Genomic DNA, 12509 nt, shown 5'->3' on the forward strand with positions numbered 1-12509 from the left:
AAGGAGAGGCTGAGAGACCTGTGAATGTTTAGCCTGAAGAAGAGACAGTTCGGGGGTGATTTTACCAATGTGTATAACTACCTGATGGGAGGCAGTAAAGAAGATGGAGCCAGACTCTTCTGAATGGTCTCCAGTGAACAGACAAGAGGCAATGGGCATAAGTTGAGATATAATAAATTCTGTTTAAACCTGAGAAAATATTTTTTTACTGTACGGCAGGTCAAACACTGGAACAGGTTGTTCAGAGAGGTTGTGGAGTCTCTATCTGTGGAGATAACTAAATATCAGGATAGTGTCCTGATCAGCCTGTTCTAGTTGACCCTGCTTTGAGCAGAGGAGTTGGACTAGGTGATCTTTTTCATTCTGTGAAATTATAGTTAAATCATATTTCAGGTTCTAACCAACTTTAATTTTCATCTTACATTCATTTTTCAATGTCTTTGTAAAACTCATGAATATTGTGTTCCAGCAAACTGCATTGCATTGGAGTGCCTACTACAATAACCCAGAGCATGTGAAACTTCTCATAAAACATGATTCAAATATTGGAATCCCTGATATTGAAGGAAAAATCCCACTTCACTGGGCAGCTAACAACAAGGACCCTAGTGCAATTCACACGGTGAAATGTATTCTGGTAAGGAAGTCTATTATATATAACACTTTCTGTACTTATTACTTTACTCAGATAGAAATATTTTCTTATTCCCTTGAAATTTTTCATTTTAGATCACTGACTCTTTGGGAATGAAACCATTTGCTTTTCCTAATATCCAGAATTTTGTAAGAAAACTTCTTAAATATTTTTGCTCTCTTGAAAAGGGTTTCTTCTGAGTTCTACGGGTGAATATCTTTGCTCTAACTCATGGATTATGTATATTCTCTTAATTAGTTTGATGTGTGTAACTATTCATTTGGGGGGTAAGGGAGGGAGGAAAGGGTTGCAAGTTCTCCTAGGTAAAATGGCAGTCGTATTACTCATCCCAGTTGCATCTTGCACACTGATTTCCTTGTTGTGTGTCTTTTCTTCATTATTTGAAAGTTTATTTCTAGTTAGCTGTACTGAAAAGTCTAATTTAATTTGGTCTTTCGTGTCAGAATTCTGTGAAATATTTGATCAATTATCAGTCAGCCCACAAACAGTTTATTGAGAGACTTTCCAAGTATTTTTGTGTATGGATTTAATATTTTTTCATTGATGGCATATTTTCTCTTTCTGCAGTATTTCAGTTTCATTTTCTGCACTGACAGTTATAATGAGTACAGTGAAATCATGATTCAGCTTGATTTTTACCTTGATTTTTATTCTGTGGAAATCTCTGAACTTCACTGATATGGAAAGATACAGAAGTCTCAATTGAATTTTTTCTCTCATATTACAACAATCTCTCTATGTCTTTCAAAGGCCTTTCAGAACTAGACACATATTGATTGTAAGATAACTACAATGCCTTATATGTCTGTTTTCCTGATTAGCTCGCAAGTTGAGAAGTTATGTGTGGCATATGAAAATTTTCTTTGCTTTTCTCCAAATCACATTGATAATCTTACAGTTACTGATGCTTTTTTTACTATAAAAATAGTTTTTGAGAAGTTTCCAGTGTTAAATTACTGTGATTTTATTTCTGTATTACATCTGTTTAGTCAAGATATTTGTAATATGGACTCAGTTGTGAAATAATTTGTCACGAACAAAATTTTATCACAAAGTTTTTGTTTGTATATAGTATCTACTTTTCTGCCACACTAGAGAAAAAAATTTGCCGAAAAGTAGGTAAGGATTACTGTATTCAAATACAGACTTTTTCAAACATTAGATAGTCAAGGTAAATGTTTTTAAAAGTTGTAGTGTGTTGGCCCCAGCCAACAACCTAAAACCTGCACAGCCACTCATGAGACTGGGAGAAAATAGAAGGAAGGCAAGAGGACTTGTGGATGAAGATAATGACAGTTTGGTATGGAAAGCAAAAGCTGAATGCAAAAAAGGGAATTTATTCACTATTTCTCATCAGCGGGCAGATGTTAGCCACTCCCAAGAAAGTGGAAAAAGAGCTTCAGCATGCGTAATTGTTGCTTGGGAAGACAAACAGCGTAGCTCTGAGCAACCTCCCCTGCCTCCTCCTTTCCCTGAGCTTTTTTTGCTGAGCATGATGTTATATGGTGTGGAATATTGCTTGGGTCAATTCAGGTCAGCTGTCATAGCTGTGTCCCCTCCCAGTCTCTTGCCCACCCCCAGCCCACTCACTGCGGGGAGCAGGGGAGCAGGACAGGGCAGGGCATGGCATGAAAAAGGGAAATCCTTAATGCTGTGGAAGTACTATTCAGTAATAGCCAAAACATGGGTGTGTTATCAACACTTTTAATCACAAAACCCAGCACCATAACTGCTTCTGCGAGGAAAATTAACTCCATCCCAGCCAGATGCACTACGAAAGGTCAAAATTATCTGTCTCCTTACTGAAGGTGTTCTCAAAGGTACTCTTTAGGTAATACAGAATGATGATCATGTCCAGGTTTTTTGGTTCTCTTTTTTTTCTGACAGTTAAAAGAGTGTATTCTTGATTCCATCTAGGCTTTTTCATGCATCAACTAAATTGTTTATATTCCAAATAGTTATACCTATATATGCTTATTGATGGAGTAAGATAATAACAAGTTTAAATTAAAAAGTGATTTAGCTTACAGAATATGCTGTAAAAGTTGATGATACAGAAACATTGTTAGTAGGTAATCAATCTGTTGATTGAATCTCTTGTTGCTGGTGGTGGTGCCTCTGAGTTTAATTCTTTAGTAAGATCTTGTCTTCTCTACAAACACTGAAGCGTTTTTCTTAGTTGTCTTGATAGATATCTACCTAGCAGAGCTCACAATCTTCGCCTCCTTTCTTAGCTACTTTTGGACATATTACCCAGTTCCAGATCTATTGCTCAAGCATCATCACCTTTGGTTGTCATTCCTCTCTAGGTCTTCACATCCAGGTTAACTTTATAGTTTTTCATATTCTTTCTGCATGATATTTCTAACGTATGTACTCAATCAGTTAAAATTTCTGTCATCTTGTGTCTTAACTTACATAATTGCATTTCTAAGTTCACGAGAATATTGTCTTGTCATGATAGCAGTGCAAAAGGCCTATGGCTCTGTGTCACTGTTGCCTCTCCATTTTTTTAATCACATCCAACACAAACCATTTGTCTTTGCTCTCATGATAGAGTGCTATAAGCTGTAAGCTATGTGCCGTTGCTCAGATAGCAGTCAGATATTGATTCTATGGCTGGTCAATCTGCATTGGCAGCCTTTGTTGCCTGCTGACTAAGTTATGAAAAACAACACTGCTGTTGTTACTTTCATGTTATCTTTAACACTCTGGAAGAATTCCTCAGAAAATTATTTTTCTCTAGTGTCCTACTCAGAATTCGCCAGTGCTGCTTTACAAAAACTTGACAAAAGTTAAGCTGCTAGTTTTATTGAGACCACAGTCTATGATACTGAAAAATACTGTCTTGTTTTTCCATGTTCTGCCATCTGGATGTGTAGATTTGTTGTCTCCTGTTTATAAATTCATAAAATTGTGTCATCTTTCTGTTTGAGGTTTGTATAGTACTTAGTCCATTGGGATTGTCAAAATAAACAATAATGAAAAGAGCTCAACTGAAGGCTGAAGAAGTAGGTTGGGTTTGCAGGGGTGACAGTTATGCACAAATTCATTATATCTAATATTGAAATCCGTGAAATACAGCGAAAATGGAACTCATTACATATTTAGAAAGTAAACATGTGAAGTAGAGAGAAACTCTAATCTGGAGATCCTCTCATGGTCAACTTGCTTTTCCACCTTTCCAGATTCAGCAGTGCTTGGTTACATGACAAACGTTGGGAAGATTTAAGGAGAAAAGAACAGAATAAGGTTCCATTAATATGATGGAAGCAACTGCTTAGTACTCTCTGTCTGTTTTGTATCTCTTCTCTTTATTTATTCTTCATGGTAAGAGACATGACATTTATTTATACAACACTTTCCATTATTGCCTACAATTCCATTGTTCTAATTGCTGCAGAAAAATGCGTAGCTTCTGTTTCTTCTGTGTATTGTGCTTAAAATATTAATATAGAATGACGGTTTAATTATAGCTAGTTTTACACCAAAACCACTTAAAATCCAAAGAAATTATAGTCTTGAATGTAGACAGAAAGAAACCTAGAAAAGTTTAGTTTAAGTGACCAAAAATTTCAAAAAACATGGGTACTTTTAGACTAGAATATAAATAGTGGCTTTGTAATTAGAAGATTCTTTACCAATTTGCAAAAGTAACACTTTTGATTATGGGGATATGTTCTGGGGAATATCAGTAACTTTGAGCCAGGAGTTTTAGGAGTCATTTATTTAATATGTTTTTGTGCTTTTAGAAAGCTTGAAAATTAGCTTTCCAGAGTACATCAATAAATTATAGGTAAAGTGAAGAAGCATTTGTTTTCTTGTTTGTCCATTTTGTTCCAACAGGTTTTCCTCTGATGGAGTTAGGATTTCAGTAATAACTTCTGTGCATCTCATCATACATTTTTAGTCATTCTTAAAAGTGATTCTCGTAAAGATCACTTCTGAATTTTTGCAGTGGGATCTATACTTCCCCTGCTGAGCTCTTTGAATAGATAGAAACTAAGCATATTATCAGTTAGCTTTCTCTTGAGAATTATTAAAGCTAGGGAAGAACATAAAACTTCACTTTGCACTGTAATGGCTCAGATAAGTACTTTTGAATGCTTATTAAAAGAAGTGTTATTCATGCTTTGATTATTGTGGTTTGTGTGTTTAACAGTGTTAACTTTGGTTGTATTTTTAGTTAAGAGATTCACATTTATCAATTTTATGTTTTTAATAGATTATCTGTTATTGTACCAGTGGCTAGATATAGTAAAGAACTACAGTATGTTTCAAGTATGTTAATTTTTTTCTCTATCTAAACATGGCTAACACTGCTGATATCTAAAACTCTGATGCAGTTTTTTATATGTAAGACAGGCTACTTAATTAGCGTTTACATACAGTATGCGAAGTATGTAAATGTTTAACTTTAGAAAACTTATAGTAATCAAATATTAGGAGCTTTAAGTTGACACTGTTAGAAAGTAAGACAGTAAGAAACAAAGAATCAGGGCATTGCAGAGTTGAGGTTACTACTGCAGTCTTAATTTAGCCGGATTGCACTTAGGAAATATCGTTAAATATAACTCTAAACGTATTTATTTTTTTATCTGTTAAATAGAATATATAGAATGTACAACCTTGGTCAATTAATATTTGAATAGAAACCATAACTCTGAAATTTCCTGACTTTCTGCTTCTTGATTTATCATTCTCAATGTTAGATGTTCCTTTCCTATGTAATAGTTACTGCATTTCAAATAATGCAAATACAAGTGATTTTATGGCCTATTTGTGTACCTAGTGAAGTCAACAGGAAAAGTTACAATTAGTTTAGTGAGAAAGGGATCAGGAACTTGCTTTAACTGTTAACAAGCTGCACTGATCACAGTCTCTCCCTCCTCTTTCATAAGTATTTTGTAAGATATAGTGTGATGCTCTATTTTCAGGAGGATTGTTTTTCTCAGTTATCATGGGTTAAAATACACTCTGGTGTTGGAAGTCAAAAAATCTCAGGACTACATTCTTTTTTTCTTTTGCACAGGGTTCCCATGACTTCAGTGGATTGTTCTGAATTGTTGGAGATAGAACAGCAGACTTACTCCCTATAGTTTATTTAAATTCTGGTTTTGACATTCTGCTTCTGCTCTAGATGTTTGGTGTCCTGAATCCTGAATTGCTATTGTTTTATTGTTTAGCATTTTCTTTAGAGATACCTCTTTTTTCAGGAAAGTGAAGTTTAAAGTTTGTATTTCATGGGCCTTTATGATATTTGCCATTTGGAGATCTCTGCAACACTAGGATGATATTCATTTGTACTTGTTCTCTTCTTTTGCTGAAAAAAAAAGTAATGAAGATAAATCTGTCTAGAAAAAAGTTGATGAGAGAGGAAATTATCATAATATGAAACTCTACAGCTAGGGGCCTTATGTGAAAGTAATTTAGCATGTTTTTTAAGAAAATGTAATGAAAAGTCAAGTTATATCTATTAATGCCTATGTTACGTGATCAAATGACTAATCACAATACTTTAAAAGATTTTTTTTAATTCAAAATTAAGCCAAATACAAGTAGATGCATTCATTAGAAGTACTCTCTAACTTACTGCTATCCTGTCAGCTAGAGACCTTGACATCTTCTTTAGAAATACTCTGATAATCATGTGGTTTTAAAATGCTAGAAAAGTATCATAATGAAAGCCATAAGATTAACTTGTGCAAAAAGGGGAGTGTCCTAGGAGAAAAATATGAAGATATACATGTTGTGTTCAACTTAGAAAATCGTGTAAGAAGATCTAGTTATTTTCACAAGAGCCTGATTTAGTCTTTTAAAGATCTGTGTAAGGAGCCACTTGCACAACAGACTGCTAAAACTACAGGGTATGTAGTGAAAATCAGGTCTTGTACAATAATTAAGTATTAAAAGAAATTCTGTAAGAAATACTTGAAAATAGCCTGTACTGTAACAAAATTATTTGGTTGCAGAGATATATTCTACTGAACAAAGACAGTTTATCTCCTTTTATAAGACTTAAAAAAAAAAATCTGTAAAGAGTATGTAGTTTTTCTCTTCAGTATAAATATTTTTTTAATTTTGTATTTTATTTTTTTTTAAAGGAAGCTGCACCTACAGAATCTCTACTTAACTGGCAAGACTATGAAGGACGAACTCCCCTTCATTTTGCTGTTGCTGATGGGAATGTCGCAGTTGTTGATGTCCTGACCTCCTATGAAGGCTGCAATGTGACATCTTATGACAATTTGTTTCGAACTCCTCTTCACTGGGCAGCCTTACTTGGTAAACTGGACAATACTGAAGTCTTTTAATAATTAATTGCCTGTGGTGTTTAATCTTTGTCTCTGTTTTTTATTGAATTCCAGCCTGGCATTATGCTTACTGCTCTCTTAGAACAATAATAGTTTCTGCTAGTCCAGGATTAGAAATTTGTGTGTACAGTGGGTTTTTTTAGCTTCAGATTCTCCAAAGCATTGTAAAATGCATTACTTCAGCAGGCTATATATGCTCATGATTTAAGAACAATTAGAGCACACTGAGATGTTCTTGCACATGTAGCTTTGTTCATAGGTTGAAAAAAACCAAACTGGTACTCTAGAGAAGTGGTATCCAAAGTGGGGTGTGCACACCCCAGCATGTATGCAAGACATTCCATTGGAGTGCATGAAGAAAATACCAGAACTTTTGTTTATATTTATTCTTTATCTGAAAAAATAAGAAAACTTTACTAATATTTAATATATGGATTGATGCGAGCACCCTCACTTAGTCCATATGTAAGATGGTCACATAGGGTTTGCAAGGTGCCTTGACAGTGGCATCATCACTCATTTGTTCACTTTCAGCTTATTGCAATATATTGCAGTTTATGTGTGCCTGGTTAAGTGGATTTATGGATTATATTAACTAGTTTTTACTAAACTGCCCTTCACAAAATAAACAAGTGACTTAAAAAGATTCCTGCAAAGAAACTGCAGATAATCTGATAGTGCCACCACAAGTGAACAACAAGAAAATGGCAGAGCTGACAATTCTAATCCTAGTACAAGGTCTTCATCAGACATATTATGACAATCTAATCAGATCTGACAAGAAGTTTTATTCAGATAAAGTTTTTTTTCTGTTCAGATTGCTACCCTGAGACTCAGATGCTCTGTAAATTATAACCTTGCATGTGTGAATTCTGCATGGTTTGGTTTTACAGGTTACAAAACTGGATCTTTGCAAAACAGGTAAAAACCTGGTTAAATACAAATAGTCTAAATAAAGGGAAATGCAACTCATAAAATGACAGGCACAAAAATAATATGATTTAGAAAATTGACGTCCTATTTTCCATTCTCCTATGTGCAGGAGGAAAAAATAAACACCATATACCAGATAAAAAAGAAAGAATCTTCAAACACTCTGCCCTTTTAATAAGCTTCATCCCCATGACCCTTTAGGACACTGCAGACAAAGAATGCCAATCAAAGAATCAGAATGCTCACTGGAGCGAGTTACTGCAACTCCAGTGACAATATATGTAGTTTGATTATGTTTATTTAAAAAAAAAGAAGAAGAAAGAGTGTTCTCAGATTTGCATTTGCATTCAAGTAGGGATATTGAATTTTTACAGAGAAATTGTGAAACATTTTAAGTGTCATAGGACCGGTCTCCCAAAGAAATAGTTACTATCACTTTGTTCTGTCCAAGAAGCAAAATTTATCGTGTTTTGAAATTGATTGTATTTAAGAGAGAAGTTCTGTCTGTTGGAAAAATGGATTGTCTAATCAATGTGGAATAAAGGGGGAAGATGTGCCAAGACCTCCAGAGTCCCTTGTGAACTTGATGAGGTCTCTAGGTGGCATATGCCCATGAGGAACTTCTGATTAGTAAATCATGATTAATTTTTAGGGCTCTGTTTGTAAGTTAGATACTGGATGCTGTATATAGATCTGAAAGGGTCTAAAATGTTACCAAATGGGTTAACAGTAGGAGGTTTTAAATAATGCATGGATACAGCCACAAATACTCTGTTAAAGTTGATGGGTTGTGTGTGACTGCATCTTAGGGCATTGTTGCTGCTGTTACCTTTTCTTTTGTATAGATAAAAGTCCCAGTGTTCCATCAGCATTACTCTCAGTCCCAGAGTTACATCTCTTCTAAATAAAAGTACTGCAGAAATGACAGTTCATAACCTCAAGAATTAAGTTTTAATGTTTACATTAATGTCCAAGTGTGATCCATCTTTGCACCAATTTATTTACTTTTGCACCCAATACAAAATCTTCTTTCAACTCCCTCAAGCCTTCTTTCTCATAGATAATTTAGGTAGACCTCCTGCCTGATTAGAGAGTTGAGTTACCCTTTTTCTATTTGTGTGTCCTGAAAGTTCAGGCAACGTTTCTTCCAGGCTCAGTACTCCTATGTTTTTCCTGCTAGGATTGTGCTTAGAACCAATTTCTTCCAGCGCACCTCAATTCACTTCTTACAGTCTTGAGATGGGAAGACCATAGCAACATTACATGTCTTCTTTTTAGTGTTTTTCTGGTAGGAAGGGACAGAATGTTGTGATGTTCTGGGTCCAGGCTTGTCTTAATGGCTGAAAGGAAAGAGGAGCCTTCCTGTACATCCTAAAGCCCCTAGAAAAAAATAATTCCCACATAGCTGTTCATCCTTTTTGACCCAAGTTGACCATTTTCTCTCATTTCTGATGCTTGTATATATATAAAGTCGAAAGTGCCATTCCACAAAAGAAGGCTTGCCTAGTCCTCCGTCTCTTAGGTAAGCTACAGACCACAACTGTTACACAGCTTCATTCTGTAATTGTCAGTGTTTTCATTAAAAAAGTCTACTGCTAGTAGAAAGGTTTACCTACTTTTTTTCATTTATTCTAAACTAATTCAAGTCAACTGTGCAAAAGTAACAAGCTGCAAAATTGATTGTTTTCCCCACATGCAAGATACTGGGAGATTTCTCCTGTAAAATAGAGTAATTTTATGTGATTTATGCCTTACAGTACCTCTTAAAATGCCACATCATTAAGATATTCTGTCAGCTGCATATGCCTACAAAAGAAAGCATATGAAATGATCAGTTGACTTTAGTGGCAAGATACTATATTGTGTCTTTGTTTTCCTGTCTGTGAAGTGGATATAAAGTTTACCTATCCCCCCAAAAAGTTGTGATTTTAATCTGAAAACATTCTAATCTGTTTTGATGGAAGGAGTTGTGTGTGTCAGTTTGTTGTTTATTGCAGATATGGCAGCTGGTAGTAGACTAGCGTCCAGATTCTGCTATATATCTTCATTTGAAATTTTGATTGAATAAAACCGAAGTAAAGAATTTACACTTAATTTCTGTAAAACAATGTGATGTAGGTTGAAATTGTCAATGTTGGTTTAGCTTGCCTTTTAATGTAGATGGACAAATGCTCATCATCATCAGTCTATGCTCACTTGGCTGCTTCTGACTGAGCTCTCACTCAAATGCAGCATCTCAGCTAAATTATCAGAAGCTTTTTCTGGATATATTCAACTCATTCATTGCAATGTTAATATCACAGTTGTCTGACCAGCTACTGCTGGTTTCTTTGTTTAGGGAAATGCTCTAGTGGTTTCTTTTAAAAGAAATAGAAATTTTTTCCACATATTCCTATTCATAGGTCATTCTGATTTACAGATGCCCCTCAAAAATGAGGATACGGAATGTGGAACTGGAACACCGTTGGGAAGAAGGTGCATGCCAGGTTTAATAGTTCAAATATCAAGAAGTCTTAGTTCTCTCTTATGTTTAGACTATAATGGCTACAACACAAACATAGTATTACTTATTGAAGTCTGTTCATTTTCTTCTTTTTTTTTTTTTAATACGGAAGTGTTTAACTTTAGGATTCAATACCTATTTAGTTTTATTATATTATTTTTCTCAGGTCATGCACAGATTGTCCATCTCTTATTAGAAAGAAATAAGTTTGGAACTATCCCATCTGATAGTCAAGGTGCAACACCCCTGCATTATGCAGCGCAGAGCAACTTTGCTGTAAGTAGTACATACCCTGAATGTGAAGTAAATTTATTTTGCTGAAATATTTATAATCTAACAAAGTGCTTGAGTTGTTCTTAAAATCATGTAAACACAGTGTTTTCTTCACAAGCTTAACTCAGTTTTCCTATGTTATGTGATATAAATGTGATTAATTTCAAACTATTAAAAAAAGATTTTAAAAAATTAAATTGCTGTACAAAGGAAGGCCCTTTGATCTCTATGTTTGCATCAGAACACACAATAGTCAATTAGGTACTTCAATAGAAGGCAGAATGGCACCTACTATTTTACAGTGCTTTCACTTTTTAAGGCTCATTACAGCAACATCTAAGCAGTTATAAGGTATCTAGAGTAAGATCACCTGTATGAGTATTTGCACAGCTGCTTCAGTACCAGTCAAACCAGTCTTTGCCTTCAAGAAGGTGATTAACTTATGAAATTTGTTATTATGAATGAGCCATTGTCTCATAAAGCATGGCTAAAGAGTGAGTACTTTTGGTCACAATTCTCCATGAACACTATGTTTTAAAAAAAAAAAAAAGTTTTCAATATTTTAAAAATATTTTTTAAATTCAGGCAACAAAGAAAATTGTTTTCTCAGACAGCCTAATTCTTATATTTTGGTAGAATAGGTAATTTTTTTCCAGAGCAAGATAAGATGTGGTAGAGCTAACTATAAAACTCAGCAGTTTCATGATTGCTGGTCATAGATGTTATTATAGAAGTAGTTCTCAAGCACTGAAACTTAAGAAGGCTTTTTTCATGCTGCTCTGTTTCTCATAGTTGAATTATGCTATGGATCGTAAGTTGAGAGCTCCCATTTAAGTTTTCTTCAGTTGTATTATTCATAACCTACCTTTACAAAAACGGTTATTTAGTGCCTAATTGATGTAGTTATGTAGCACATATTGCAGCATTTTCTTAACAGGGATACTAATTTGGGTCTTTCCTGCCTACCCACATGTTAATTTTCATAAAATAAGTAAAATTGTGATGCCCTTGAGAACCATTCAAGTTAACAAATCCAAAAGTACAATTGAAAGAGGGAACTGACCAATGTATATTAATCCCACAGTTGTCACCTTTTGTTTCCTTGTGAGAGTGCGTTTTGGGGTTTTGGTGGGGTTTTTTGGAGGTGGTCTTAGTAAGACCATATAGATATTTTTTAAATTCAGACTTCCATGGGAGCATATTTCTGTGTATAATTTACACCTTTCTAGAGAATTTTTTATTGATGCTGATTATTGTCCATTATGTGGTATGTACAATTTGGTTCTGACTCACATGCTTAAAATATTTATGTTGTAAAAGACTTTCTTTCTAGTTTGAGTCAGACTGATGGGAAAGATAGAATGTTTTTATTTACAACCTGGTGATTATGTCCACGTGCTTTTATCTTTTTTTTCTTTTCTATATTGATACATTCCTAAAAAATGATTTTTCATACTGGCATTCTTTCTCTGGGCTTGATTCAGGTCTATGAAACATCTTCATTACGTTGCTGCCTTTTGATCCCATCAGCCAGCCAAACTATGTTATTGTTTAGGGTTTTATGGGGAAATAGAGTAGGTGATGGAATCAGACATTCTTTTGTAATCTTGTGTACTTACAATGAATATACTGTTTCCCATCTTACATGAAGAATCAGACAGGAGAGTCTCATGCAGATCTGCAAGCCTCTTTTAGATAGTGATGTATCCAAGAGCCCCTGTTTATGCATGCCTAAATTACAACTGGAGCTTCTCTCTTTATTACCACTCTGGTTGTTTCTGAGCACCACTATTTGCTTTTTTTCTCGATTACATGCAAATCCTTGAGTAAT

General features: G+C 34.7%; 1 protein-coding gene across 1 annotated transcript in view; it reads left to right on the forward strand.

The window, feature by feature from the left end:
• The window catches only part of INVS (inversin), a 99505-nt gene that overhangs the window by 47846 nt on the left and 39150 nt on the right, over nucleotides 1-12509 (forward strand). Inside the window, exons 4-6 of the mRNA XM_059815299.1 lie at nucleotides 470-637; nucleotides 6760-6940; nucleotides 10572-10681. Of these exons, the coding sequence (XP_059671282.1) occupies nucleotides 470-637; nucleotides 6760-6940; nucleotides 10572-10681 (459 nt within the window). The remainder of the gene's footprint in view (nucleotides 1-469; nucleotides 638-6759; nucleotides 6941-10571; nucleotides 10682-12509) is intronic.

Source organism: Gavia stellata, chromosome 3, assembly GCF_030936135.1.
Source record: "Gavia stellata isolate bGavSte3 chromosome 3, bGavSte3.hap2, whole genome shotgun sequence".
Taxonomy (NCBI): Eukaryota; Metazoa; Chordata; class Aves; order Gaviiformes; family Gaviidae; genus Gavia; species Gavia stellata.